Source organism: Lithobates pipiens, unplaced genomic scaffold (genome assembly GCF_037356315.1).
Source record: "Lithobates pipiens isolate NorthernLeopardFrog02 unplaced genomic scaffold, aLitPip1_a1.2 Scaffold_22, whole genome shotgun sequence".
Classification (NCBI taxonomy): Eukaryota; Metazoa; Chordata; class Amphibia; order Anura; family Ranidae; genus Lithobates; species Lithobates pipiens.
In genome coordinates this window covers 117807634-117834088 of record NW_027507784.1, presented here as the reverse complement: position 1 = coordinate 117834088, position 26455 = coordinate 117807634, and the positions used below count along the sequence as shown (strand labels likewise).

The 26455-nt window shown below is 40.9% G+C and overlaps 1 protein-coding gene across 1 annotated transcript in view; it reads right to left on the bottom strand.

Moving 5' to 3' along the window:
* DNAJC10 (DnaJ heat shock protein family (Hsp40) member C10) overlaps window positions 1-26455 on the bottom strand; it is an 89219-nt gene that overhangs the window by 35194 nt on the left and 27570 nt on the right. Inside the window, exons 3-10 of the mRNA XM_077448130.1 lie at window positions 20704-20872; window positions 17726-17776; window positions 16147-16229; window positions 15900-16031; window positions 11735-11828; window positions 6988-7065; window positions 4098-4141; window positions 3361-3495 (exon numbers count right to left, since the gene is read on the bottom strand). Of these exons, the coding sequence (XP_077304256.1) occupies window positions 3361-3495; window positions 4098-4141; window positions 6988-7065; window positions 11735-11828; window positions 15900-16031; window positions 16147-16229; window positions 17726-17776; window positions 20704-20872 (786 nt within the window). The remainder of the gene's footprint in view (window positions 1-3360; window positions 3496-4097; window positions 4142-6987; window positions 7066-11734; window positions 11829-15899; window positions 16032-16146; window positions 16230-17725; window positions 17777-20703; window positions 20873-26455) is intronic.

Sequence of the window (26455 nt, the reverse complement as noted above, 5' to 3'; positions counted from 1 at the left end):
AACTGGTTTAAAAAGAACAGATCGACTAGGTAAACCATAATCGTTATACCTTGGGCCCTCAATCTGGCTAGAAAAGGAGCCAGAACCTTGTATTTGAGGTGTAGCAGTTAGATCAGAAAGCAGAGCTACATAGTGAAAAAGAAGATTTTCCATTTTGAAAGAAAATGTTACAAGTGAGTGAGGAAAAAGGCATATGGAGATATGCATCTTTATGTAAAAAGGGGAGATTATATTTAGCAATTGAATTTTAGATTTTTGGGATCTAGAATGTCCATTTGGATTGAACCAAATCCCAGTCTCTGCACTTACACAGGGCCACCATGAATACTTTTGAGAAAACGAGGAGACGAAAACTCTTGGAACTCCAGTTTTTACGTTGGCGCTATTGAGGAAATCCATCATTCGTCTTGACATTCCTTCTGCCAGATCCCTGAGAACTGTAGAGGAATTCTCCCTATTGAGCAAGTGGGGACACCTCCTCATAAGGTGGCTACAGTAACTTGTAGGCTTCCCCCCCTCAAGACTTCTTTTGTCCCTGGGTTTAACCCTGAGGATTGCCCTTTGAACCTGATGACGGAGGCCGTCGTAACTGCCTAGAGGCTGTCCTAAACTGGTGTTGCATACACACGGTCGGATTGTTCCAAGTTCCAAAGTTGTCGGAAAATCGGATCGTTCGGAACGTGATGACGTTCGTTCGTTATGACGGGACTACGTCGAGGCTACTAGCCAATAGCTTTGGTCTCGTAATTTGATCTGAGCATGCGTGCCACTTTATCCGATCGGAATGCTCTACAAATGATCGGAAAAAGTCCGATCGGATTTTTTTGTCGGAAAATTTGAGATCCTGCTCTCAATTTTTTTACGGCGGAATTTCCGAAACGGAAAAAGTCCGATAGAGCCCACACACGATCGGATTTTCCGACAATATAATCGAATTGGACCTTTTCCGTCTGAATTTCCGACCGTGTGTACATTACATTAGAATGGAAAATAATGCTTATCTGAGTGATCCTGCAGATACAAAAAAAAAAAAAAATAATTCCCTACAAAGAATGGACAGGAAAAAACAAAACTGCTGAACGGTTGTAAGCAATTCAGACTTCCGGATCGCTTCTGATAGGGAAGTCTGCGGTCCCTGTTCTTGTGATCATCCAATTGATCCCTATAAAAATTTAGGACCTCATGATATTTCGCTGTCTTGAATATCTGCTACTGCTTGTGCATCATGCCCATTTTCAAGTGTCTCTACCCTATGGCCCAGTATATGTGTATCCTCCAAGGCCCTCCACTGCTTGTTGACATGAATACTCCACAGCCGCTATCAGTTCCTGGATATTGGTCTTAGTAGGAAGGGCTTTAAGGAGCTCTCCAAATGTCCATCTCTAGACCCTCAGCTCGGGGAAAAGTTACCCCTAACTCCATGCTGGTTTGGGGCATTGCATACAGCTGCCTGTGGCGTTTGCCCTTCTCCAGGGGGACCTGGTCTCTGTCACAGTTCATCCCCTTTCCTCCTCCACACTCTGGTACGCAAGCACGTGGAGATGGCCGTTAAGGGGTCAGAGCATCAGTCGTTTACCTGAGGGTCTTTGTACTCCTTCAAGGGACCGCCTCTGTTCACTTCAGGCTCCAGGTTCCGCTCCCTTCTCGATGGTGTGCTTCCATTCACTACTCTGCCCAGACCGGATCCCCTTCGCTCCCTATTCAGTCCTGAGGGACCCAGGCTGTGAGCCGGGATGCTGCTTCTGGGTGCTGTCCCCCCCGCTTCCCAGCACCGGGGATCCCCAATCTCCAACCTGGATACTGCAAACCGCCATCTGGGGATCACAATCCAGTCTGGCTATGCTGCGCCAGCTCGCAGAGTTCCTGCTGGGGTCCATTGCTCCACGCCTCCCCGATGTCTGTCTCTCAGCTTGGCGTCCACTCTCCACTGCACGTGGTGAGAGATAGGCACGTATACCTCCAGCTTGCTGCTGCCTGCGTGTCAACATCTCTGTTTATCAAGCTCGATTGCTTGAGCAATAGACAGCCACTGCCATTAACGCTCAGCCTGATGCAATAGTAAATGTGTCAAAAGAATGCTCGTGTTACCAACCTCTTTCTTTTACATTAGTGCTTTTAAGAACACTCTTTCCTGCGCTGGGCATTGAAGGATGCCAACGCTATGCCCCGCCCATCCTCCGTCGCCTACGGCCCCCCTCCTCTCTTTCAAACAGAGTTTTCCCACAAAAACGCGGGCCTCTGATCCTATGGTGGTGACACATAGGCATGACAACATTTACTAAATTTAAAGGAGACATTCATAAGAAAATTCGAAAATTTCTATGAAAAACTCCACTTACCTTTCCCGCCACAGGGTTTTCTGTGGTAAAACCAACAGACCCAATCTTCACCCTTCATGGCAAGTTCCGTTAAACCTTCAGGAGCCGGTGATCCTTGAGGAAACCCACAATCCTGGACCTGTAATAGCACCACCGCCAGTAAAACTTTATGGCCTTACTACCAAAAGTACTGGATCCCAGGGTCCAGCTCTCTAAAAAGAGAAGCGTTACAGGCAAAACCTTGTTTCTTTGGATACGAGGCCCAGGTACTATTCAATTCGGCCTAAAAGACACTTAGAATGGATCCGGCTGCATAGCCCCAGCAAGGATTGCTTCCAAAAGGAGCTCAGCACAGCACAGCACATCTTCACTCGTCACCAACACCTTAGACACTGGTGAAAAAACTGATACACTCCCAGTAGTGGGAGTGGTTGTATAGGGAGTGCACTTTTTAATTTATGGCGTGCCAGTGTCCAGCAACTGAAGGTGGCCTTTAACCCACATAGTAACTACTATGGCTCTGTGTCCCGTGATGTACGATAAGAAAAAAAACAAGACAAAACAAAAAAAGAACACACACAACTAATGCAGCTTCCACATGTAAGGGCATGCTAGCTACAATGTATTAGACTTTTGCGCCTGGGTTTGAGGGCTTGATTCACACCTGTAGATTTATTCTACAGATTGTGTTCCATAGAAAACCATGTTAAATGGGCTGTATCGCAGATCTGCAAAATACAAAAAAACACTAAAAATGCATAGGTGTGAATCAAGCCTAAATATCCTTTAACCTGCCCAATAGGTAACCCATAAACCATTAATTGACTGCTACTCCACAACTCTAAAATGTATCCTTACCTCAAAATCAAGCCTTCACAACATGTACTCTTCATATCCCCAACACCTAACCCCTATTCTGCTGCGCTCTTCTTTACGTTCATATATGTTATATATATACCCCATGGACTCCCATCAGAAGTATATTATAGTGCAAACACCTCATTAGTAGTACACAGGAGAAATAGTGGAATATAAGCATTACCAAAACGTCTTTATTTTTGTTTGCTAGAGCAACTCCAGGTGGAAAATAAGCTGTAGTGCTAGATGAGATTTCTAAATTTTCGCAGAGATCGGTTTGAATAGAACAATCCATCCATCCCACACTGACAAGTCCATCCTAAATCAAGGGAAGAAACAAGAACATCTCACTAATCAAGATGTGACCTTACATAAAATGATATGATGGAAAATAACACAAAATCATGAAATAGAGGATTCTGAAGTTGGCCATAGATGGAGTATAATTCTGCCTTTTTTGATCCATCTATGGCTGGTGTTCTATCAGATTACTGATACCCGTCAGATCATGTAACAGAAGTGATGTTCTGACCAAAAAATACTTACTGCGCATGCGTTCCAATGCGCTATACATTCCAAACACTTCATGATCTGACGGGTATCGGTAATCTGATAGAACACCCATGTGGATATCTTACTACACACTAGCTACATCTTGAATTTCAGAGTAATTTCAGCAATAAAAAGTGAGCATATATTACTAAATATAGTATATTGACATCTGTGATGTTGTTTTGATGTTACATTTTGAAAGAAGCTGGATGCTAGCAGTAGGAAGGTTTTTTTTTTTTTTTTTTACTAAGTCCACTGGCAGAATAAAAAAGGAGGCGGCAGAAGAAAGAAGAGCAATGTAGGGCCACAGCTTAAGATTTGTTAAACATAATAGATGGCATCATACATGGCACTAAAGGAAATACTCACAAGCATTCCTGCAAGCTTAAGACGTGTTTGTGAAGATAGGCAATCTGAAATAATAAAAATTGTAGTTAAAACAGGAGTTTCATTACAATTATGAAAAACTAAAAACTAGGATGTACGCAATGCACAGACATTTAAAAAAACAACAACAACAAAAAAAAAAAAACGATGGCTCCACCCTCTTAATTTTTATTTGGTTTTCTCTATTTTCCTACTTTCTCCTTCAATTGTTTTTGTATTTTTTTTATTTCAAGCACTTGATTGTTCTTCTGCAAGGATATAGAAGAAGTAGAAAAAGGTACTACATATATGTAGTGTGGGACTTTACATATGCCTCAAACATGAAATAAAAAAGGTAAAATTTTATTTAATACATAAATAAAAATAGATCAAGTAAAAAACACCCTAAAAGGCTATCACTGGTATGATGTAAATGACCGTCGTGAGACAACATGAACAAATAAGATGGTATTAATACCTTGGAAATACCTCTGAAAACATCTAACCTCCAGATATAATAAGAACACTGAGATATATACCTTTTCAGCTGTTTTTTTGGAAGGCGTAAAGAGCAATGTAGGGCCACATCTTAAGATTTGTTAAACATAATAGATGTAAGCATCATACAGCATAAATGGCACTAAAGGAATGTATAGCCTAGGATCGTGGCCATCAATCTGTCTGTGTCAACAGAGCTGCAATCCTCCTCCTTCACCTGGGCTCCTTTCATCTAGAGACCTTGAGCTCACGATCGGTCCCCCTCTCCTAGCGCTTCCTGGATTGCTGGCCACAATCCTGGGCTATACATCTGGATAGATGTTCATGGGCACCCTTAGATTCCTAGAGTGCCCACAGCATACCATTCCTTGCAGCGGTGGAGATGGGACAGCCTTTCATTCATCATACTGGCTTCTGAGCGAGTGTCACATTTACAGTTCGTGCAGATGTCCATGTCCAGAGGGCATACTGCTTGGCTGAATACCATCTTGTCTACATGGTTTTACCATCCTTTTAGACAGTTTTTACTCACCAAATTTGCCAATAAATTCTATTGTGATTACAGTTGTCATCCTCAATATTTTTGCCATCCTTTGGGACAGTGCTTCCCGAGTTGATTTTATTTTTTAAGTCACCGATCTCATGCTGACAGCCGCGATCGTGGCTTTGTTTACTTCCGGGAACCCGGGCATGACGTCATAACGTCACTCCCGGGCCTCCAACAGTCAGAGATGACTGGTGACCATCTGGTCACTGGAAATCTCTATCGTCATCCGGCGGCAGGCGATTCTTCCTCCGGGCCCCCAATGGTGACGTCCCCTCCCATCACCTATCAAGTGCTGGAACTGCTGCTATGATCATCCTTTTAGTGCACAGAATCGCCGGCTGGAAAGAATGATATCTGAATGATGCCTGTAGCTACAGGCATCATTCAGATATCCCCTCACAAACTCAAGGAAGTCATATTACGCCATAAGGTAATGAAGTGGCTAATAACATTCAATTACAATATGATTAATTCGCAGTTATATGCGTTATATTATTTATTTGCTTTTTTTCCCCCCACAAAAGCAAAGTTACCCTTTAAAGTGAACACTATCCCTATTCTTCAATAAATACATATTTCAAGGCTTTAAGATCTATTTTTCATGAAATAGTTTTATGGCGTTTTTCTGCCTCTTCATAACGCCCTCTGACAGCTCTCAAACGTCTTTCCCCCTCCCTTGTTTGGAACAAGCAGTGTACGTTAGTTACGGTCATATGAACTATTCTATGCGCACTACACATCCAATAGTTCCTAGTCCATCTGAAGAGTGAGCAAGAGAGGTGGCTACATTCCTGCCTACAGTGGGATTGTGGAGAATGAATGCCACCCTTGAACAGGAAGTCAGATCACAGCATTAAAAATGAGTTTGGAGACTTAGAACAATACATACACACACACACACACACACACACACACACACACACACACATATATATATAATTTCTTAAATTAGAGTTTAGTGTTATGTTGAAGTAGGTGAAGCTCCGTTTTAATATCAGCCTCAGAAACACTATTTCCACTAGGCTCTGCTGCATTTTGCAGTGCTTACTAACAGGAACATAGAGCAGAGAGGTGACCTCATGAGTGTGCCTTTTCTCCTTTATTCTCCATTCAACAGTTGGGGTGGGCCAAGGGTCAGATTACAAAGCTCAACCGGGCCTGGCTCTGCTGCCAAGTAGGGGACACTGGATACCTGAGCTGAACTACAAATCCTGTGGCAAGTATGACAGTTCGCATGTATGCCTTTCAACTATATAATGTGAGGTTTTCCTGAAGTTATTATTATTATACAGGATTTATATAGCACAGTTTATGCAGCACTTTACAACATTAGGGCAGACATTACAATTACAATACAATTCAATACAGGGGGCAATCAGAGGGCCCTCTTTGTTAGAGCTTACAACCTAGGAAGGAGGGTCAAGTTATACAAGGAGAAAATAGAATGAATGAATGAATGAAGTTTAGCTTTTAGGAAACCTGTACCCAGAGAAAGAAAGGAGCAGAAGTGAAGTCATACGGAAGACCAAAATCCTGCTCCGCTTACTTGTTCAGGTCACTAAACACAAAGTTTTAAAGCTACTGGGTTAGCATAAAAGCCAGGCGACTAGAATTTTTAAATGGAGTGTAAACTGTGGCAGCATCAATATTTTATAAACTTCTGTTAATCAGCTTTACGTTAATTGTGAAAACTAATCAGCAAATGACATACTTTCAGTTAAACTGTTGTGTGATCATGAAAACCATTGGTCCTGAGCAAGGCAAACAAAGTGCAATGATATCAAGTGTTACCGGTTTAGAAACACAAGCCTATTGCTACATCCCAATGAATGCAGCAGATAAGATTACCTTCGCTGTCAGCACAGAATGTAATGAGCCAACCAACACCTGAGGCAAACGAGTTTTCAACTGAGCTTCTGAAATTTCCTACAGAAATAAAGAAATGGTTCACTAATGTAAATTAAATGCACATGGACCCAATTTAAAATAAAAAGGTGTTTAATGTAAAGCGTTTCTAACAGTTGCCTGAATAATTGAGATAGGTTCTTATGGAAATCTCTGTAATATTATGGTTTGTTCATGCAGGTGGCTGGTAAAAATAGATAGTTGAGTCTCAGTTTTACCACCCCCCTCTTAACCTGCAAAGGCAGCCAGACAAGGTTTTACATGTGAATGGCAAAAATGTACACCCCATGTTCAAGCAAATGGGGCTGCACAACAACCACATCAATGTACATGGCTGTGGTGTGAGCTTGAGGGTTAAAACGGGTAGTAAGGAAAATCTATTGCAGATCTATTGCAGATTGCTTTTTAGAGGGGCAACAAGGGCTGCCACTCCTCTGAACTAGAAGAAAAACATGCACTAATGGAAGGAATGCCAGAACAAAAGTAAATCAATTCATACAAAAGAAACTCCCCCTTCATGAGAGCTTCAATTAAGATAAAGGACCTTGAATGGACTCAAAATAGAGCTTTCCTGTGTGATACTGTATAGGGAAGCTAATTGCTGGACCAAGAGTTACTGACCAGAAGTATCTGCACGAGTAATCAAGATCTTGATTGCACACACAGATACTGCTAGCCAGTAACTCTTGATCCAGAAATAGATTACCTACTTATCTTAACGAAAGCAGGAGTTCTTTAGTTTTTTAAAAACAGCTTTTGTGAAAGAAATTACGGCACTTGCATGAAAAGACTCAGACCTCTTTCACATTGTGCCGCCCCGGGCGCCAGCGGTAAAGCGGCGCCATTTTTAAACGCAGCTTTACTGTTTTAGTGGTGCTATTCGGCCACTAGCAAGGCAGTTTTAACCCCCGCTAGTGGCTGAAAAGAGGTTAAATCCACCAGCAAAACGCGCTACCCCATTGATTTCAATGGGAATGAGTGGTGAGTTCACCGCTCCAAAGAAGCTGCAGACAGGACTTTTTCTGACGCCCTGCCAGCGTAACGCTCTAGTGTTAAAGCCCTCAGGCTTTCACACTGGCGTGAATGGAGCTGTTTTAGGGCGATTTGCAGGTGCTATTTTTAACGCTATACCGCCTGCAAAATGCCCCAGTGTGAAAGGAGTCTTAATGATTTAGGCCTAGTTCACACCGATGTATTTTTTTAGTGTGCTTTCAGTTTTTGCAGAAAACACTCTACAGTCCATTTAACATGGTTTCCTATGAATGTAGTTCACATCTGTGCACTTTATGGAAAGGGCCAGGGACTTTTTTTTCTGGTTTTTGGTTCCATAGACTTCATTAAATAAAAAAACGTGTATTGAAAAATGCAAAAGGCACCTGGAATATGCAGACTGAAACCTGTACAGGTGTTAGTCAGGTCTCAGACAGGGAACCCATTGGGATAGATTTCTGTCTCTCATACAACCATCTAATGCATATATAAATACACATCACATAGTATTCAGACCTCCTTCACTTTTTTCAATGTTATGTTGTACCCTGATACTACAGTTTTTTTTGATTATTTTTCTCTCATTAATCTACACTCAGTACCCCATAATGACAAGGTGAAAACAGAATTTTAGAAAGTTCTGTGAATTTATTAAAAGGAAGAAACTGAAATATAACATGTACTTAAGTATTCTGACCCTTTACTCAGTACTTTGTTGAAGAACATTTAGCAACATCTACAGCCTTAAATATTTTGGTTTTCATTGAGGATATCTCTGTATTTTGCTCAATTCAGCTTTCCCTCAACCCTGACTATTCTCCTAGTCCCTGCTGCCGAAAAACACTACCACAGCATGCTGCTGCCACCGCCATGTTTCACTGTAGGGATGGCATTGGGCTGGTGATGAGCAGTGCCTGGTTACCTCTAGACACAACATTTAGAATTGAGGCCAAACAGTTCAATCTTGGTTTCATCAGACCAGAGAAGCTTGTGTCTCACTGCCCGAGAGCCCTTCAGGTGTTTTTTTTTCTAACTCCAAGTAGGCTTTCATGTGTTTTGGAGGAGAGGATTTCATCTAGCCACTCTGCCATAAGCCCAGATCAGTGGAGGGCTACAGTGATTATTATCTTGAACTTTGCTCCATCTCCACACTGGAGCTCAGTCAGAGTGACCATTGGGTTCTTGGTCACCTCTCATACCAAGGCCCTTCTCCCCTGATTGCGCAGTTTGGTGGGCGACCAGCTCTTGGACGAGTCCTGGTTGTGTTAAACTTCTTCCATTTGAGAATTATGGAGGCCTCTGTGCTCTTGGAAACCTTCAGTGCAACAGATTTATTTTTTTGTAGCCTTCCCCCGATCTGTGCCCTGCAAAGATCCTGACTCTAAGCTCTGCAGGCAGTTCCTTTGACCTCATGGCTTTTGCTCAGATACAGTTTGCATGGTCAGCTGTGGGGCCCTTTATAGAGAGGTGTGCGCCTTTCCAAATAATATCCAATCAATTTTATTTACCTCAGGTGGACTCCAATCAAGGTGTAGAAACATCTCAGCAATGACCAAGAGAAATGGAAGGCACCCAAGCTAAATTTTAAGTGTTGTAGCAAAGGGTCTGAATACTTATTATGCCGATTGGATAATTCAATTTTAGATATTCAAACTGAGATATTTCTAAAATTCTGTTTTCACTTTGCCATTATGGGGTACTGAGTGTAGATTAATGAGGAAAAAAAATTCAACATCTGGATTATCAGGCTGCAACATAACAAAATTTAAATAAGTTAAGGGTGTCAAAACACATTATGAATGCACTGTATCTATCATTCAGAAAATTTTATACAGAAAAACAGGGCAAAAAACCCCACTGGCATTCATCATTTATCTTGCTTTGTTACTTGTGAAAAAAAAGGTTATGGTACAATTGTGCACACAGTCAGTCATCGGGTATGCTTACAGCATAGATGCAGCATTCCAAAGTTTACATATTTCCCTTTTAGGCATTAAAAAAAAAAAAAAAAAAAAAAAAAAAAAAAACACACATCTTTAGAAGGTTGTACTAGTAAAAGGGAAAAAGACAGGTTGTACAAGTTTGGCAAGCCTACCCCCCACACTTCAAGAAGAAAAAGTTACTTTAAAGCTGATGTAAACAGGCACATTTAGGAGGCATTTCAAAGCTGATGCAAACAGGTACATATATTGCAGGCTGGTTACCCTAAATTTGTTTTAAATATGGTTTTATTTTACAAATTATTGTAAACAAAAGTACTACTGCTCAATACTCAAGAGAAAGAACCGGTCTGAGAGACAAACTTTTCCAGCATAGATATAAGAAATTAAAAGTTCACTCCAGCCTCCCCTTCAGTCTCGCAGTTCTTCAGGTGCCTTTCCTCTGAAAATTACTTACTATGATTTGACTGCACACTGTGTAAGCTGCAAGTCAAATACTGTAGAGCCCATCTAATTACAGATTCAATGTCACTAGCATGTAATAAATCTATGCAGATCAAACTTCAGCTTTAACCCTCTCACTAACAGGTTGGTACGTCATACGGACCTAACAGCAGGGCAGGGGTTGCACACACAATCCATTGGCTGCAGCCACCAGGATTGTGTGTAAAACTAACAGGCAGACTCTTGCCCATCACGCAGAAGCAGTCAGGCGGCGCGCTGCCACTTGATTGCTTCCACACGCCCCTGGTGCCGCCCTCCACCATGCATTTCTGGTTCCGCTTGCCCATCTGCGGGCCCCGGGACCGACATGGTGAGTGCAGGTGGATGGAGGGGAGCGAGAAGAACCGACATCCATCTGCTCTTCTCCCCTTTTTAAAGTGACCAGGAAACCGACGTGTATGACGTCCGGACCACCTGTCACTTTCCTGGCTAGCAAAACCATGAAAGAAAAGCTAAAAGGAAAAAAAAAAAAAAAAACACACATACGAACATAAACGCACAGGTCGGGAACGCCTATGCGTGAAAGTGTAACTTGCAATACACACTACATATTGCTGTGCACGCCAAAGAGCAATAATTCTACCACAAGACCTCCTCTGTAACACTAAACTGTTGACCTATAGGAGGCCTTTGAAGCATCGTCTATAGAAAACATAGGGTACTTTTGCGTGAGTGTGAAATGGCGACAAACTTAATTTAAGGTTTGCCACGCTGGGTATCTATTTACTGCAAGATCGGCTTTTATATTTTACCCAAAAATTGGGTAGTTTATTGCGTTTTTTTTCCCTAAAATTCACTTCAGTGTGTTTACTGAAATTCTGTAATATTGTGTACATAAAAAACTGCAACTACCACTATTTTATTTTCTAGGGTGTCTGCTGTCAGAAAATATAGGTTTGAGGTTTTTGTATAATCTGCAGGGCCTAAAATTATTTTTTTTAAACATGTGCGCAAAAAACCTAACAACGATTTTGACAGTGAAAATATACAGTTAAGTCCGGTTGCGGCTGGAGGGTGAAAACATGTTAGAAGAGTTTTCCCGGTGGGACTCTGCTGCACGCTATACAGTGCTTTAAATTCTATTATCTATATTGGAAAACTGATGTGCAATCGCTTCTCTCTTGTACTGTAGATCTTTCTTGGAGCCATTACAAGCTCTCCAGAAGTTCAGAGAAAGCCTACTCTGGGGTTTATTATTAACGACTACCATTTCTCTGTGGTATGTACTACTCCTCAATTTGATGTTAGTTACTTACCTGCCCATAGCTCCGTTACAGAACTTGACACGTAATTCATTGCAAAATTAACCAAATTATCCTTTACTCGATCACCAAAGTATTTGACTGGAGACTGCAAATAAAAATACATAAAAAAAAAAAAAAAGGCATGACACCCTATAGGATCTTGAATACAGAAATCTTATCTCTCATCATATTTATCATGGTAAAGTCCATCTTCTAACGTAACAGCTAAAAAGAACATGTCTCCTCTGAAATGTTGCTTTCCTTCTAGGTCACACTTACCCAGATGTGACCCTTTATTTTCAACACAGGCAAAATGGCGAAGGCATATTCACCAATGTGTATTTTTTTTTTTTTTTTAGGAAGATATTACCAACAATTTCCTATCCCACTGATCTAACAGATATGAGGATATTTCCTCACCCTCAGTGAAATCACAGATGGAAACAAAAACCTGTCAGAAGTTTAAACCTTTCCAACAAAAGGTGCTTTTATTGATGTGTATGCCATTGGAGAGATTGCTCACCCCTTCTGTCTTGTCACCTTCATCTGTCAACAGGAGGTAAAGAGAAAATATCTACAGCAGGGCCACAGACAGCAAACCCTAATAAACACTCTAATGTCTTCTGCACTTATGCAAAACTTAAAGTGGAACTTTAGTCAGAAAATTAAGTCTTGCAAGATCACTTCAGGTTGGTGACTTTTGCAGGTATAGCTGTGTAAAACATAAAAAGTAAGTGCCTATACTATTTAAAATCCAGTAATACACCATCTCATCCAGCTCTGCACGTGCTCAGTTGCTCTCTTTTAGATGCTAAACTGATTCCAGCCTAAAGATTTACTGCTGCTCAGGGGCTTTGGGCTTCAGTGAAATGGCATCCTCCAGCAAGAAGGATCAGGAACAATGTTGGAGGCAAGTTACAGCACACACTAATTTTGGTAGCATAATGATTAATATGGAATCAATGTTCCTTATTAAAGAACATTATTTTTATCAAGTTGTTATGGGTAAAGTTCTGCTTTAGGGAAACTAGCCTTGGTTTTTAAATTCTGTTATTTAAAGAGCAACTCCACTTTTGTTGAGGGTAAAAAAAAAAAAAAAAAATCCCCCTCTGAGTGATCTGTGTACATTGCAGGGATTTTAACAAACTTTCTTACAGATTTCTACCTTTTGTTATTCTTTAGAAATAGCTGTTTGTCTGTATCCATGTGCGGAGTGAATCTGTATGGGAGTGGTTTTATAATGATCAACCAGCTGCACACCTGCAGGGCTCCAATGAGGAAAATTGCAGGTTCTGAATCCCTTTAGACGCAATTTCCCTTTGCGAGTATGGGATGCCAAAAATCTTATTTGTATTTAGTGCAGACTTCTGGGAAAATCAGTAAGCCAATCACTCAGGGCCGGTTCACACTGCTGCGATGCAGGAACCCTGCAAATCCACTGCGGGTTCCTGCATCGCATGTTTCCCAGCGGCAGTTCACACTGCCCTATGCAAACTGCTGGGAGTGTCAGGTAAAAGTTAATGACACTCCCAAATCAGTTTACATATCGCAGTGTGATCTGCAAACTCCGACAGGAATCGGATCGCATGGGTGTGAATTTGCTGTGGAAAAAAAAAAAAGGTCCTGTGTGAGTTTGATGCAAAATTCAGCCACACAATCTTTATGGCTGAAATTGCATTGTAAAGATCGCATGCGATTTTCACTGCAGTGCGGTGCGAATCACATCCAATCTCTGACATCGCACCAGTGTGAATCGACCCTTAAGCAGCAATCTAATTTTCTGTACATCTGTGTATGGAAAGCCTCCAGGTAGCCATATTGCCTTGAATTTTACAGAAAATTACAGCATTGCAGACTGAACAGGAAAGGTAATCTTTAATATCATTCATATGGCTTGAGTTGCAATTGCATAGGCTATATAAAAAAAAATTATTTGCCATTTTTTTTCCCCCCCATGAAAGTGGAGTTACTCTTTAAAAAACACTACCATCATTGAGTAACATTTATAAAACAAACACAAATCAACTATGTAAAGGTACTTTGTAATATAGTGTTATTAAAAATGGCCATTTTATTCTGAAACTGCTGTAATTTTATGAAAGTGTCAAATGTCGCTTCTTTCCAGTATTTCTGGTTTCTGTGATTGGCTCACCGATCTCCCCAGCAAGTATAAAGCATCTCTTTTAATAGAAGTTTTACTTTAAGATGCTCCTAAAGGCTTGCCTGCTTCCAAAAGGGATGCAAACACTGCAGCTTTCCTCATTATAAACACTAAAATAGGCTCAGGTGGTTACAATCAAGACTGACCCTCCCCCATTTGGGGGGGGGGGGGGGGGAAGGCTCACACTTGTGTGATGCAAGACATCACATGTGATTTGCACCGCATTGCTGTGCACATCACATGCGAGGTCTATGAGATGCAAATTCAGACACACAACTGTATGGCTGAATTTGTATTCGCACCAAAATGGTGCAGGACCCTTTTTTTGAATTGCACTGGAATCGGTCGCACGGGTGTTCACACCTACAGTCATGCCCGAAGTTATTGGCACCCCAGAAATTTTTCCAGAAAATCAAGTATTTCTCACAGAAAATGATTGCAGTAACACGTTTTGCTATACACATTTATTCCCTTTTTGTGTTGGAACAAAACAAAAAAAAAGGGAGGAAAAAAGCAAATTGGACAGAATGTTACACAAAACTCCAGAAAACGGGCTGGTCAAAAATTCTTGGCACCCTTAACTTAATATTTGGTTGCACACCCTTTGGAAAAAAATAACTGAAATCAGTCGCTTCCTATAACCATCAATAAGCTTCTTGCACCTCTCATCCGGAATTTTGGAATACCCTTCCTTTGCAAACTGCTCCCCCCCCCCCCCCAACAGCAATTTTAAGATCTGTCCACAAGCGTTCAATGGGATTTAGATCTGGACTCATCGCTGGCCACTTTAGAACTCTCCAGCGCTTTGTTGCCATCCATTTCTGGGTGCTTTTTGAAATTGTCCTGCTGGAAGACCCAAGATCCCAGACCCAAACCCAGCTTTCTGACACTGGGTTCTACAGTGTGAGCCACATTTCATGATGCCTTGCACACATTCAAGGCACCCAGTGCCAGAGACAGCAAAACAAACCCAAAACATTGAACCTCCACCATATTTTCACTGTAGGCGACTATTGTGTGACTATTCTTTTCTTTGTAGGCCTTATTCCATTATCCACCATCCGGACTATCCTGCGTTGCAACCCTTCATCAATTTTTCTCTTCCGTCCACGCCCAGAGAGATTAGCTACAGTGCCATGGGTTGCAAACCTCTTGATAAAGTTGCGCACTGTGGACAAATCTAGATCTCTGGAGATGAACGTGTAACCTTGAGATAGTTGATATTTTTCCACAATTTTGGTTCTCAAGTCCTTAGACAGTTCTCTTCTCTTTCTGTTCATACTTAGTGTGGCACACACAGACACACAATGCAAAGACTAAGTGAGCTTCTCTTCTTTTTATCTACTTTCAGGTGTGATTTTTATATTGCCCACACCTGTTACTTGCCCCCAGGTGAGTTTAAAGGATCATCATATGCTTGAAACAATCTTATTTATCCACAATTTTGAAAGGGTGCCAAGAATTTTGACCAGCCCATTTTTGGAGTTGTGTGACATTATATCCAACTTGCTTTTTTTCCCTCCCTTTTTTTTGTTTTGTTCCAACACACACAAAAGGGAATAAACATGTGTATAGCAAAACATATGTTACTGCAATACTTTTCTGTGAGAAATACTTGATTTTCTGGAAAACTTTCTGGGGTGCCAACAATTTCGGCCATAAATGTATGTGATCCGATTCCTGCACCATTTCAAAGTTCGCACTGCGATCCGATCTGGGGGCGTCATTCAATTTCTATTGACCTCCGCAGAGATTCACAAAGGGCAGTGTGAACGGACTGCTATTCAGGTGTGATGCATCGCACCAGTGTGAACCCAAACAGTCTGGAAAGGACATGGTGAAATAGACAACAGTTTTTTTTTCAGTTGAGGAACAGGTAAAAAAAATAAAAATCTGCTGCGATTGTTAAAATCACTGTAATATATACAGATCAACTACAAGGGGATTGAGTTATTTTTTCAAATAAATTGGAGAAGTATGCATGCTGTAACACCAAAGAAATAAAAAACACTTTACCATTCCAGCTTTAAATATGTAGAGGCTTGGATAACTATTAATTCCTCGGCTTCTGCAAAGCATGCGGTCATCTCCACAATTTACTGCTCCAACGCGAATAAGACCGTCCATCTCTTTGGCAAACTCTCTCCACTAGATGGAAAAAAATAACACTTATTACAAGGATTTCAAGGGAGAAAATTCCTCCTTTAAAACAGATGACCAGCACATCAAAACATCATAAGCAGTTATATAGAGCACGGCTTACTGTAGGAGCAAGATCATGGCAATGGGAGCAGCGAGGCGAATAGAAATTAATGAACCACAGTTCTCCAGAGTTTATGGCCCCATCTATTAAGGGGGGGAAAAAAAAAAAGCAAAAAACTTTAACAAGCTGGATAACTTCTACACAATTCAGGCATTTATTCGGTCATGTGAAAAAAAAAAAACTGTAAAGATGGAAAATGCACATGGTAAATTCAGTTAAAGTGTTACTAAACCCACAACAGTAAAAAGCAGTGTGTAAATGCAGTAAAACATACTTGTTATACTCTGTGGAACCTAAACGGTTAATCCTGAGCATTGTGTAAAAAGGTTGTTTGATTTTGCCTTCGCCGATCCTCCCCTTCGCCCACAGTCCCCAATCAGAGCCTTGGGGACATTCTGCACATGCTCAGTTTGGTGTGTATTGCAAATGAGTTGTTTTTTTGGGAGGGTGCATGTGATCAGCACAGGGCCAATCAGCACCGTTCAGAGGGTAGGTGTCCTGCAGCCTCATAGGACAGTCAAAGTAAATGAAAACTCCTCCTACAAGCTTTAACCAGTGCTCAGCCACACACTGATAGAAGTCACAAAACTGCTATATACTGCTGATGAGAAAAAGGTATTTAACAGTTTATATTTACAAAAATTATTATTTCCATGTTCTGTGTACTGCGGGAGGTTTAATAACACTTAAGTAAAATTTTAAAAATCCACAATCCTGAGCTAGCCAGCCAGGCATGATCTGTCCATCTTTGGTTGGCAGAGCTGAAAATACTCCATCTATGGAGAGACGAGGGAAAAGGAAAGAGGAGAGAAGCATGCAATAAATTATCAGTAGCAAACAGTACTTTCTGGAAGAGGTTTCAAAACAATCAATTGCTCATGTTTTCCTGATAGCTACTGACCCAGTGTCTGGATACCTACAGCCCTGAGATCTTTCAGGAAGGGGTAACAGACATCTAATGTCTATATCTGCCTTTCTCAATACAGGGGAACTTGCCTTTAGACCCCTTTCACACCAGGGCCTTTTGCAGGCGCTAAAGCGTTAGAAATAGCGCCTGCAATCCGCCCTAAAAAAGCTGCACCATTGTGTGTAGTGTGAAAGCCCCGAGGGCTTTCACACTACAGCAGTGCGCTGGCAAGATGTCAGAAAAAAAAAGTCCTGCCAGCAGCTTCTTTGGAGCAGTGAAGGAGCGGTGTGTTTACTGCTCCTCCACCGCTGCTCCCCATTGAAATCAATGAGGCAGCGCTGTAATGCCGGCGGTTTTAACCCTTTCGCGGCCGCTAGCGGGGGGTAAAAGCGCCCCGCTAGCGGCCGAAATGCGCCGCAAATCAGCTGCAAATCCGGCGGTTTACCGCCGACGCTATCAGCGGTGTGGTGTGAAAGGGGTCTAAATAAATCAACCCCTATGTGAGTGATAGCTATAGACACAGCCTCAGTTCTGATACACAGCCCAAAAAAAATTGATAAATAATCAAGCCCCAATTACCCTTTGCTTGCTTTTATAAATGCACACAAACTTTAGAGACCTTGTTGTAGATCTCTCCCAGAGAAGAAAATTAGGCTAATGAGATTTATTTACCAAATTCTCCTCTATCCAAGGTAATGACTTCAGGGTCATCATCATAAATACCTGAAAAATTAAAGTGCAAATTAGATTAACCAGTACTGAACAGTGTTATGTGTTATAGTGGATTTAACAGCAGCAAGATTAGGTTCCTGACATAATATACACCAACACTCTTTCTGCAAAATTGGAATCACTAACTATTGGGTTGACCGAACTAAAGTACATTTACAACATTGGGGACTTTTTGTGAACATAAAGGCTACTGAATAGGCCTCAGGGTTTACAACATGATTATACCAAGGCCAGGAAGTAGACCCCCAGCCTGGGGAGAAATAAAGTAACTAAGCTCTGGGAGACATAATAAATACCTGTAAGTGTTGCATACAATTTAGTATGTACACACTGTACCTTATGTTAAATAATATCAGATGCTAGACCCACTTTAAACATTGAAAATTTCCACTCCACGTTAAATCACTTCTCTTCACAGACATAGGCAGGTATTCCAAAATGTTTGGCATCTAGTAATTTATAAGGCACATTTATAGAAGGCTAAAGAGTTTGCCATCTTTGCAGCACACATCAAAACTGAAAGTTTCCAGCTAAACAACTTTTAGGCGTCTAGAGTTCCTTTCACCCATATATTTAGGGTCCTTTAGCACAGCAAGCCTAGCATAATGTCACATTCATAAGGTTCCCCATGACTAGTCACTCTGACGAAACGTACGTCGGGAGGGTGGCGTGCTGACGTCATCGCCATCTAGGACGGGTGTCTGCAAGCCGGCCGGCATTTCTTTATGAGCCTTTAACATTTCTACAAATGTAAGTAATATTTTTGCTTATAAAATAAACTGTGTTTTATGGACTTGCACTATGGCGAGTTTCCTTTTCCATTGGGATCGTGATTGCTGCCTACTGGTCTGCCCTTTGAGTTTGGATCGTTTGGCTTGTCCTCAATTTAATCCCAGCCAATTCCTGCCATTTCCAATGGATGTCTGGAGGTTGATTTGATGCAACAAATTTAATACTACAGGCCCTGTATCGCTTACCCTCCGATAAGCGCATAGGTTGTGTGGTGGAGGCTCACAGGCACTGGTGTTTCTGTTTGCACAGAAGAATTTGATTAAGTCACCATTTTCACTCTACTCACTGGACTTTGATATAACACTATATTTAATTTTTTTAATTTTAGGACTTGTTTTTTTATCACGTATTAATCATGAATGAACACGTGATTAAATAAATGTGTAATACGTGATAATGATTTTATAATGGTGATTTCTTGGTGTCATTTACTGCTATATAGCATTATATTATTTTAGCTTAATTTTAGGCGCAGCTATTTTCTATGTTTTGGTGTTTGTGTATAATGTATATATATATATATATATATATATATATATATATATATATATATATATATATATATATATATATATATATCTTACAAATTTGAGCTGCAGCAATATTTTTAGTGATTTATTTAGTTTTTAAACGCGGTATCCAATTCCATTTTTTTCCACTTTGATAAGCCAGCCATAGACAGTTCAAATCTTGGCCAGTTAAATAGGGAAATGTACTGATCGGTACAACCAGATTATACATACAATTATTGATAGCAGCTGGTATAGCCACTGGCAATAAATCGCTGTGTTCTCTCCGGGTGGGGACAGCTTGCCCAACCCTCGTGGGAGAAAACAAATGCCCTGCGAAGGGACTCCACCCATCAACACTGACTGCACAATATTTACCATATACACTTGTACCAACGCATATGTGCAGGAGTGAGGTCACGTGACACCAGCCAGTAACAGAGCCGGAGTCCAAGGCCCCGGAAGGAAGAGGGGCGAAGATGGACGCTTCCTGCAGAGGGTAAGTGCCACATAATGGGCTAGTATGAATCGCATACTAGCCCATTATGCCTTTACTTGCAGTAAAACAAAAGAGGAAGTAAAACACATCAGGGTTTACTTCCTTTTTAATGAACTGAAAGACAAACTTCTTTAAAGTAGATTTATTGCCTCAGCCAGTGCCGCTCCAGGCACACCCCTTCACATATTCATGCATTGGGTCGGTGAGTGTTGTTCCTTTCTTTCACTGGTGGCATTTTTGTTTTTTGGCATTTAATATCGCTTTGAGGCAACATTCACTGTGTTTTTGATACTATTCAGTTTGCATCTGTTCCTGAAACTTGTTCTCGGCTTGGCTGCTGTTCAATCAACTGTAATAAAACAAGGTGACCTAAAAGTATGACAATTGGACAATAACATCCTGGAGTTTAAAGGCCCGTGACAGAACAAACCGAGCACACAAAAAAAAAAAAAAAAAAAAAAAAGTAGATACCAGTTTGTCATTTGGAAAATGTCTCTTTCAGAAAAAAAAAAAAAAAAAAAAAGGCAGTGGCTTCACCCCAGCCGACTTTAACTGGCTGTCGCTGCCGCCATCTCCACTAAGGGAAACCGGCAGTAAAGCCTTGCAGCTTCACAGCCGCTTCCCTACTGCCATGCGCAAAGCGTGTTGGGCTTTGTGAATTGCCCTGCCGTGGGGGGGGGGGGGGGGGGGGGTGGGGGCTGAACTGCCTGCCGACTTTGCCTGTCAAAACCAGGTATCCGCTCCCCCCTCCCCAAAAAGGTGCCAAATGTGACAGTGGAGGAGGCAAATAAGCAGAGCATCCCCGTTGTTGCCCAACTTAAACTTTGGGGGTGATTAGTATTGGTACACACAATCTGGTGCAGCTGTGCATAGTAACCAGTTTCTATGTATTATTGTTAAAGCTCAATTGAATAAGCTGAAGTTAGAAGCGGATTGGTTACTATGCACAGCAGCACCAGATTCTGTGTGCACCAATTTTAGTACATCTCCCCCTTTGACTTACTAAAAAACTTTTTCAATGGAACAAGTATGCAGCAAGTCAGGTTGAAGTAATATATTACAGTTTCAGGAGAAAATAGGAAGCACATACATACATACATACATACATACATACATACCAAAGTCATATCGGTAATAGTGCCAGCTCTCATAGCGGCCCCCCTGCTGCTGTTGATCTTCCAAACCCTTTTCTCCGTATTTATCATATTTTTTCCTGAGATCTTCATCTTTTAAAACTTCATACGCCCGGTTTATTTTTAAAAATTTGTCATGTGCATCAGGATCATTCTAGAAGGAACAAAATTAAATCTATAATCAGAAGTAAACTGGAAGAATAAAACTAAAATGTATTGCACCACATACTGCTTTACAAAGTCAGAAGGTTTTGTTTGTTTTTTTTATCTTAATGCAGGGCTTGACAAATTTGCTTTGAATCTAGGAGCCAGCTAAAAAAGTCAGGAGTCAGTTTTTATTTTATTTTTTTTATTTTTTTTAACCACTTGCCTTCTGGTTACTTTTCCCCCATTCCTGCCCAGGCCAAATTTTCAGACTTTACAATCACTTTAAGCCCAGGTTCACACTGGGTGCGGGAATGAAAGCGTGCGATTTCAGCTAAACTCACACACTTTCATTCCTGCACTTCAGTCCCGATTTCAGAGACATCTTTGCGGGACTCTGCACAGATGTCAATGGAATTACAAAAGAATTACATTAACTACTTCAGAGTTCCGCTGAAACTGTCTTGCGTACACACGATCACACCAAAGTCTGATCGTTAAGAGCACGGTGACGTACAGCACGTACGACGGGACTAGAAAAAGGAAGTTCAATAGCCAGTAGCTTCCCTCTCATACTTTCTTCAGAGCATGCGTTGTTTTTGGTCAGTCGGAACAGCAAACAGATGAGCGGTTTTCCCGAAAGGAATTGGTTCCATCGGAAATATTTCAAATATGTTCTATTTCTAGGTCCATCCGAATTTTCATTAAAAAAATAAATATACAAGTCTGATGAGGCATACACACGATCAGAATATACGATAAAAAGCTTCCGTCAGACATTCTGTTTGTGTGTATGCGGCATTAGCCCCCTTCTGCCCTCTCCACCATTCACAGAACTCGTAAATACTACAATCCCACAATGCACTGCAATCTGTAAAAATTCTGGAGGATCCCATCACTCAACTATTCCTTTGCCTATTTACAGAACAATGCAGTGTCAGCTAGTAGTAGTAATACAAGTTGTTTGAATGGTAGAGAGCAATATGGTGTGAGCTTTAGTAAAGCCCCTTTCACACTGAGGCGTTTTTGGTTGATTAGAGCGCCGGGGACATCACAGCTTTCATTTCAATAGCCATGTGTTCTCCGCCACGTGCTGTCACATACAGCCCCTCCCCCTTGTCCGGGAAACTTTGATAGACAGATCACTCGTCCCAGGATTGGACGGGTGATCTGTCTAGCAAAGTGCCTGGACAAAGAGGAGGGGCTGTATGTGATGGCAAGTGGCGGAGAACACACGGCTATTGACATGAAAGCTGTGATGTTCCCGGCGCACTAATCAACCAGGCGGTGGCTCTCCTCTCTCTTCCCTTCACAGGCTGACTGCAATGGGGACACTAGCTGGCTGCATTGATCTCCTGTACCACGTCCCCAGTCTCTGATCCCCTCCTGTATAAAAATATATTTTTTTAATAAGTTTCGGTATCGGTTTTCGCTCTAGTGTATTTTTCATTTTCGGTTTCGGCACCAAAAAACCTATTCGGTGCACCCCTAGTAGCAACCCATACATAAAAAGAAAACAAATAGAGTTCAGAAATTAAGTTATGGATAATAAAAAGGAATGACACAGGGAAAGGGTATTCACCACATGAAGAAAGAGCGCACACTGCGTATCCACCGTCCGGGCCCTGAATAGACAATATCTGGAGGTGATTATAGTGCTTTCTCCCTCTTTTGCTTTGGAAAACTGCCAACCTATGGCCCCTCTTATTATGGACACATAAATTATCCGGATTGTTACAGCGCTTTTCCGGAAGACGGATATATGAGCTGAGGGGTTTTTCCTGTATAAGAGGAAAATCTTTTTTATAATCAATTTTTATATATGAAATTTTGCTGTTTCATTATCAGGACTGTTCTATTTTTATTTTTACTTTTGTATCCGTGTTCTTTGTGACTACGGTAAATAAAAAATGGTTTGTTCCAATTACTACACTATGGATACCATTTCCTATTATTTTTTGTGAGGAAAAATATTGGAGACCATTAAGCGTGATATTTATAAAGAAGGAACATACTTATCATGGGTCCGACTTCTGGAATCGCATGATAAGTGGAGCTGTGACACATCCAGAGGAATTGAATTATATGCTCAATACCCCTGCAGGGGTGCAGATATCTGGTGAGTGGGGACCCTTGTGGGTGAGCACTCGAGTCACTTGAACAGTATATGAGCACAAAAGTCACTTTGTGTAAATCCAGCAGGGGAAATTTTCATAATCAAAAGAACTATGCTTTTGTGGCCATTAACCTAATTTATCACTATCTTTGTCATGTTCGTTTTATATAATAATTTTTTCAGATTTGATTTTTGTATTTCTTTGCACAGTTTTCATATTTTCTTTTTTCTGGTAAATATATATATATATATATATATATATATATATATATATATATATATATATATATATATATATATATATATATATATATATATAATGTGTGTGTGTGTCTTTTTTGATTCTACATTTGGCCATTCAATGGTCTAATAGGGTGCACTTCACTGTAGCACGTACAGGATTTTTCAACTTTAAGCACTATTTGCACTTTTTCACTGAGCACTTTATTAATATTTTGCACTTTACTATGGAATATTGACAATACTCACTAACTATACACAACTGTATACCACTGATTTCTTTATATAAATGACCACTGTGTTACAGAAATTTGATTATATGGCCTAGGATAGGTATACGAAGGGATTACACCATATAAGTACAAGTAGATGAGTCCCTGAAACCCTTAATTCCACTGTGTTTATTTTTAAAAAGTTTACGATTTGAAAAATAGGACCTTTTATTAGGTAGCGCCAACTACCCCACTTTAATATTATATAATTTTCTTGTAGAGACACCACTGAGGGGCTTTATTTGGGGAGGCTGCAACCAATTCTTGTGTAACCTAAGCGTGGCTTTATATATTATTAAAAAAATCATAGAAAGCCAACACACCAGCCGAAATCTATCAGCAATTAAAAAGTAATCCTGCCCCTTTGTAAGTGCAAATAAATATCAGCTTGTTCAGTCTCAACTGATGGCCTCTCAAGATGGGCAAAAGCAAAGAGCTCTCAAAACTGTTGCAACCTTATTGTTGCAAAACATACTGATGGCATGAGACAAAGAGAGATAGATATATAGAGATTATATATTTTCATTTGAAGTATATTATTAAGCCTGTTCTAAAGCAAATACTAAACAAGTAAGACCTCAACAGAGCCATTGTGATAAATAAGTGGCTTTCTTCCTCTTGCATTGGCTAAAGACATGCATGTATATGCAGTTAACTTCTACTTAGTATATGGTCAGTGATGCAGAGTTTGAAACGTAAAATGTGGTATATGAACAAAACTCCTGTGCTCTTCATCAAATAACTTAATTTAGAAATTTAAATTTCTGCTGCTTGTATTATTATGCCTCCCTGTATCTAGCAGTACAAACACACCTGTACATGGAGGATACGGGTCAGTGTGCATCAGGGACACTGGTAAACATTGACAGACCTCTATAGTAAAATTAGCCATTGATGGCTCAGTTTTGGTTTTAGCCAGCAGATTAAACAAATAAAACTGAAAAAAATAAATAAAAATAAAAATTCCCCCAGCCACACATTCAAGGTGGATGGGGGAATCCTCCCCACTATGCTATTGTATTCTGACAGCGGTGAGACTCCCCTACTGAATGTTCATCTATCTGCAATGCATATCAAAAGCAATGTGACCAGACACATGCTATATCTGGGGTACACTCACCCTTTATAGACCATTCAACCAGTCTTCCCATTTATGGAACACACAATCTACCAAATTTAAAATCAAATGCCATTAGAATTTTAGATACACACTTTTTTTTTTTTTTTTTTTTTTTTTAAACATGCCTAATATTTTTCTTCTTTCTGGAAGCAAGTCCCATCTATGAACAATGTGAATTCTAGTTATGCTTTAAAACTCTGGCTGTTCCTGACACACCCCTCCAACATGACACTTGGCAGTAACGGGAAAAGGCTAACAAGAGAAAAAAAAAAAAATGAGAACAAGATGCTAGCCATGTTTGCAAATACAATACAGTGTACACTTCACTCACATTTGCAGAAGGGTGTAACATGCCTTTTGCAGCTGGCGATATGAGCTCACTAAAAAAAGACTAAAGTATGTGTACAGCTAGTATTCATGTTAACTCACTGGTGCCCTGAGTGAACCTGTAGTGGGTCTAAAACATAAGAGCTGGCCTAAAAACGTAAAAACATGCATCAAGTGGTATCTGTACAAATCTTTGTTTATCCACTTCGGCTCCCTCACCTGTTAGGGATGAGCTTCGAGTTCGAGTCGAACTCATGTTCTACTCGAACATTGCCTGTTCAGCGAACAGTGAACAATTTGGGGTGTTCGCAGCAAATTCGAAAAGCCGCAACACCCTATACAAGTCTATGGGAGAAATATAAAGTGCTCATTTTAAAGGGTAATATGCAAGTTACGGTCCTAAAAAGTGTTCGGGGACCCGGGTCCTGCCCCAGGGGACATGGATCAATGCAAAAAAAGTTTTAAAAACAGCTGTTTTTTCAGGAGCAGTGATTTTAATAATGATTAAAGTGAAACAATAAAAGTGTAATATTCCTTTAAATTTCGTAGCTGGGGGGTATCTATAGTATGCCTGTGAAGGGGCGCATATTTCTGGTGCTTAGAACTGTCCCTGCACAAAGTGTAATTTGTGCAGGAAAAAAAAAAGTCTTTTAAAATCACTTGCGGCTAAATTGTCGGGTCCCGTAATACAGAGAACACTCAATGAGTGTTCTCTGTATTAGCCAAAAAATTCATTCATTCATTGATAAAAAAAAAAAAAAAAAAAAAAGCGTGGGGGTTCCCCTAAATTCAATTACCAGGCCCTTCAGGTCTGACATGGATATTAAGAGGAACCCCGTGTCAAATTAAAAAAAAAAAAAAAATTTACGTGAGGGTCCCCCTAACTATCCATACCAGACCCTTTAGGTCTGATATGGATGTTAAGGGGAACCCCGCATCAAATTTTAAAAAAAATTGACGTGGGGGTCCCCCTAAAAAACCATATCAGACCCTTTATCCGAGCACGCAACCTGGCAGGCCGCAGGAAAAGAGGGGGGGACGAGAGAGCGGCCCCCCCTCCCTCTTGAACCGTACCAGGCCACATACCCTCAACATTGGGAGGATGCTTTGGGGGTCTGTGACCCCTCAAAGCACCTTGTCCCCATGTTGATGAGGACAAGGGCCTCATCCTCACAACCCTGGCCGGTGGTTGTGAGGGTCTGCGGGCGGGGGGCTTATCAGAATCTGGAAGCCCCCTTTAACAAGGGGACCCCCAGATCACGCCCCCCCCCCCCTGTTTGAAATGGTAATGGGGTACAAAAGTACCCCTACCAATTCACAAAAAGTGTAAAAATGGTTAAATAAGACAAACACACTTTTGAAAAATTCCTTTATTAAAAATAAAAAGATTCCAGCGGTGCTAATCCACTCTTGCTATCCAGCGACGAATCTCCGGGGTCCAGCGATGGATGATCATATCCAGCGAGGGGGATCTCTCAGTCCAGCGCTGTCCATACATCCGTCTTCTGTCTCCACTGC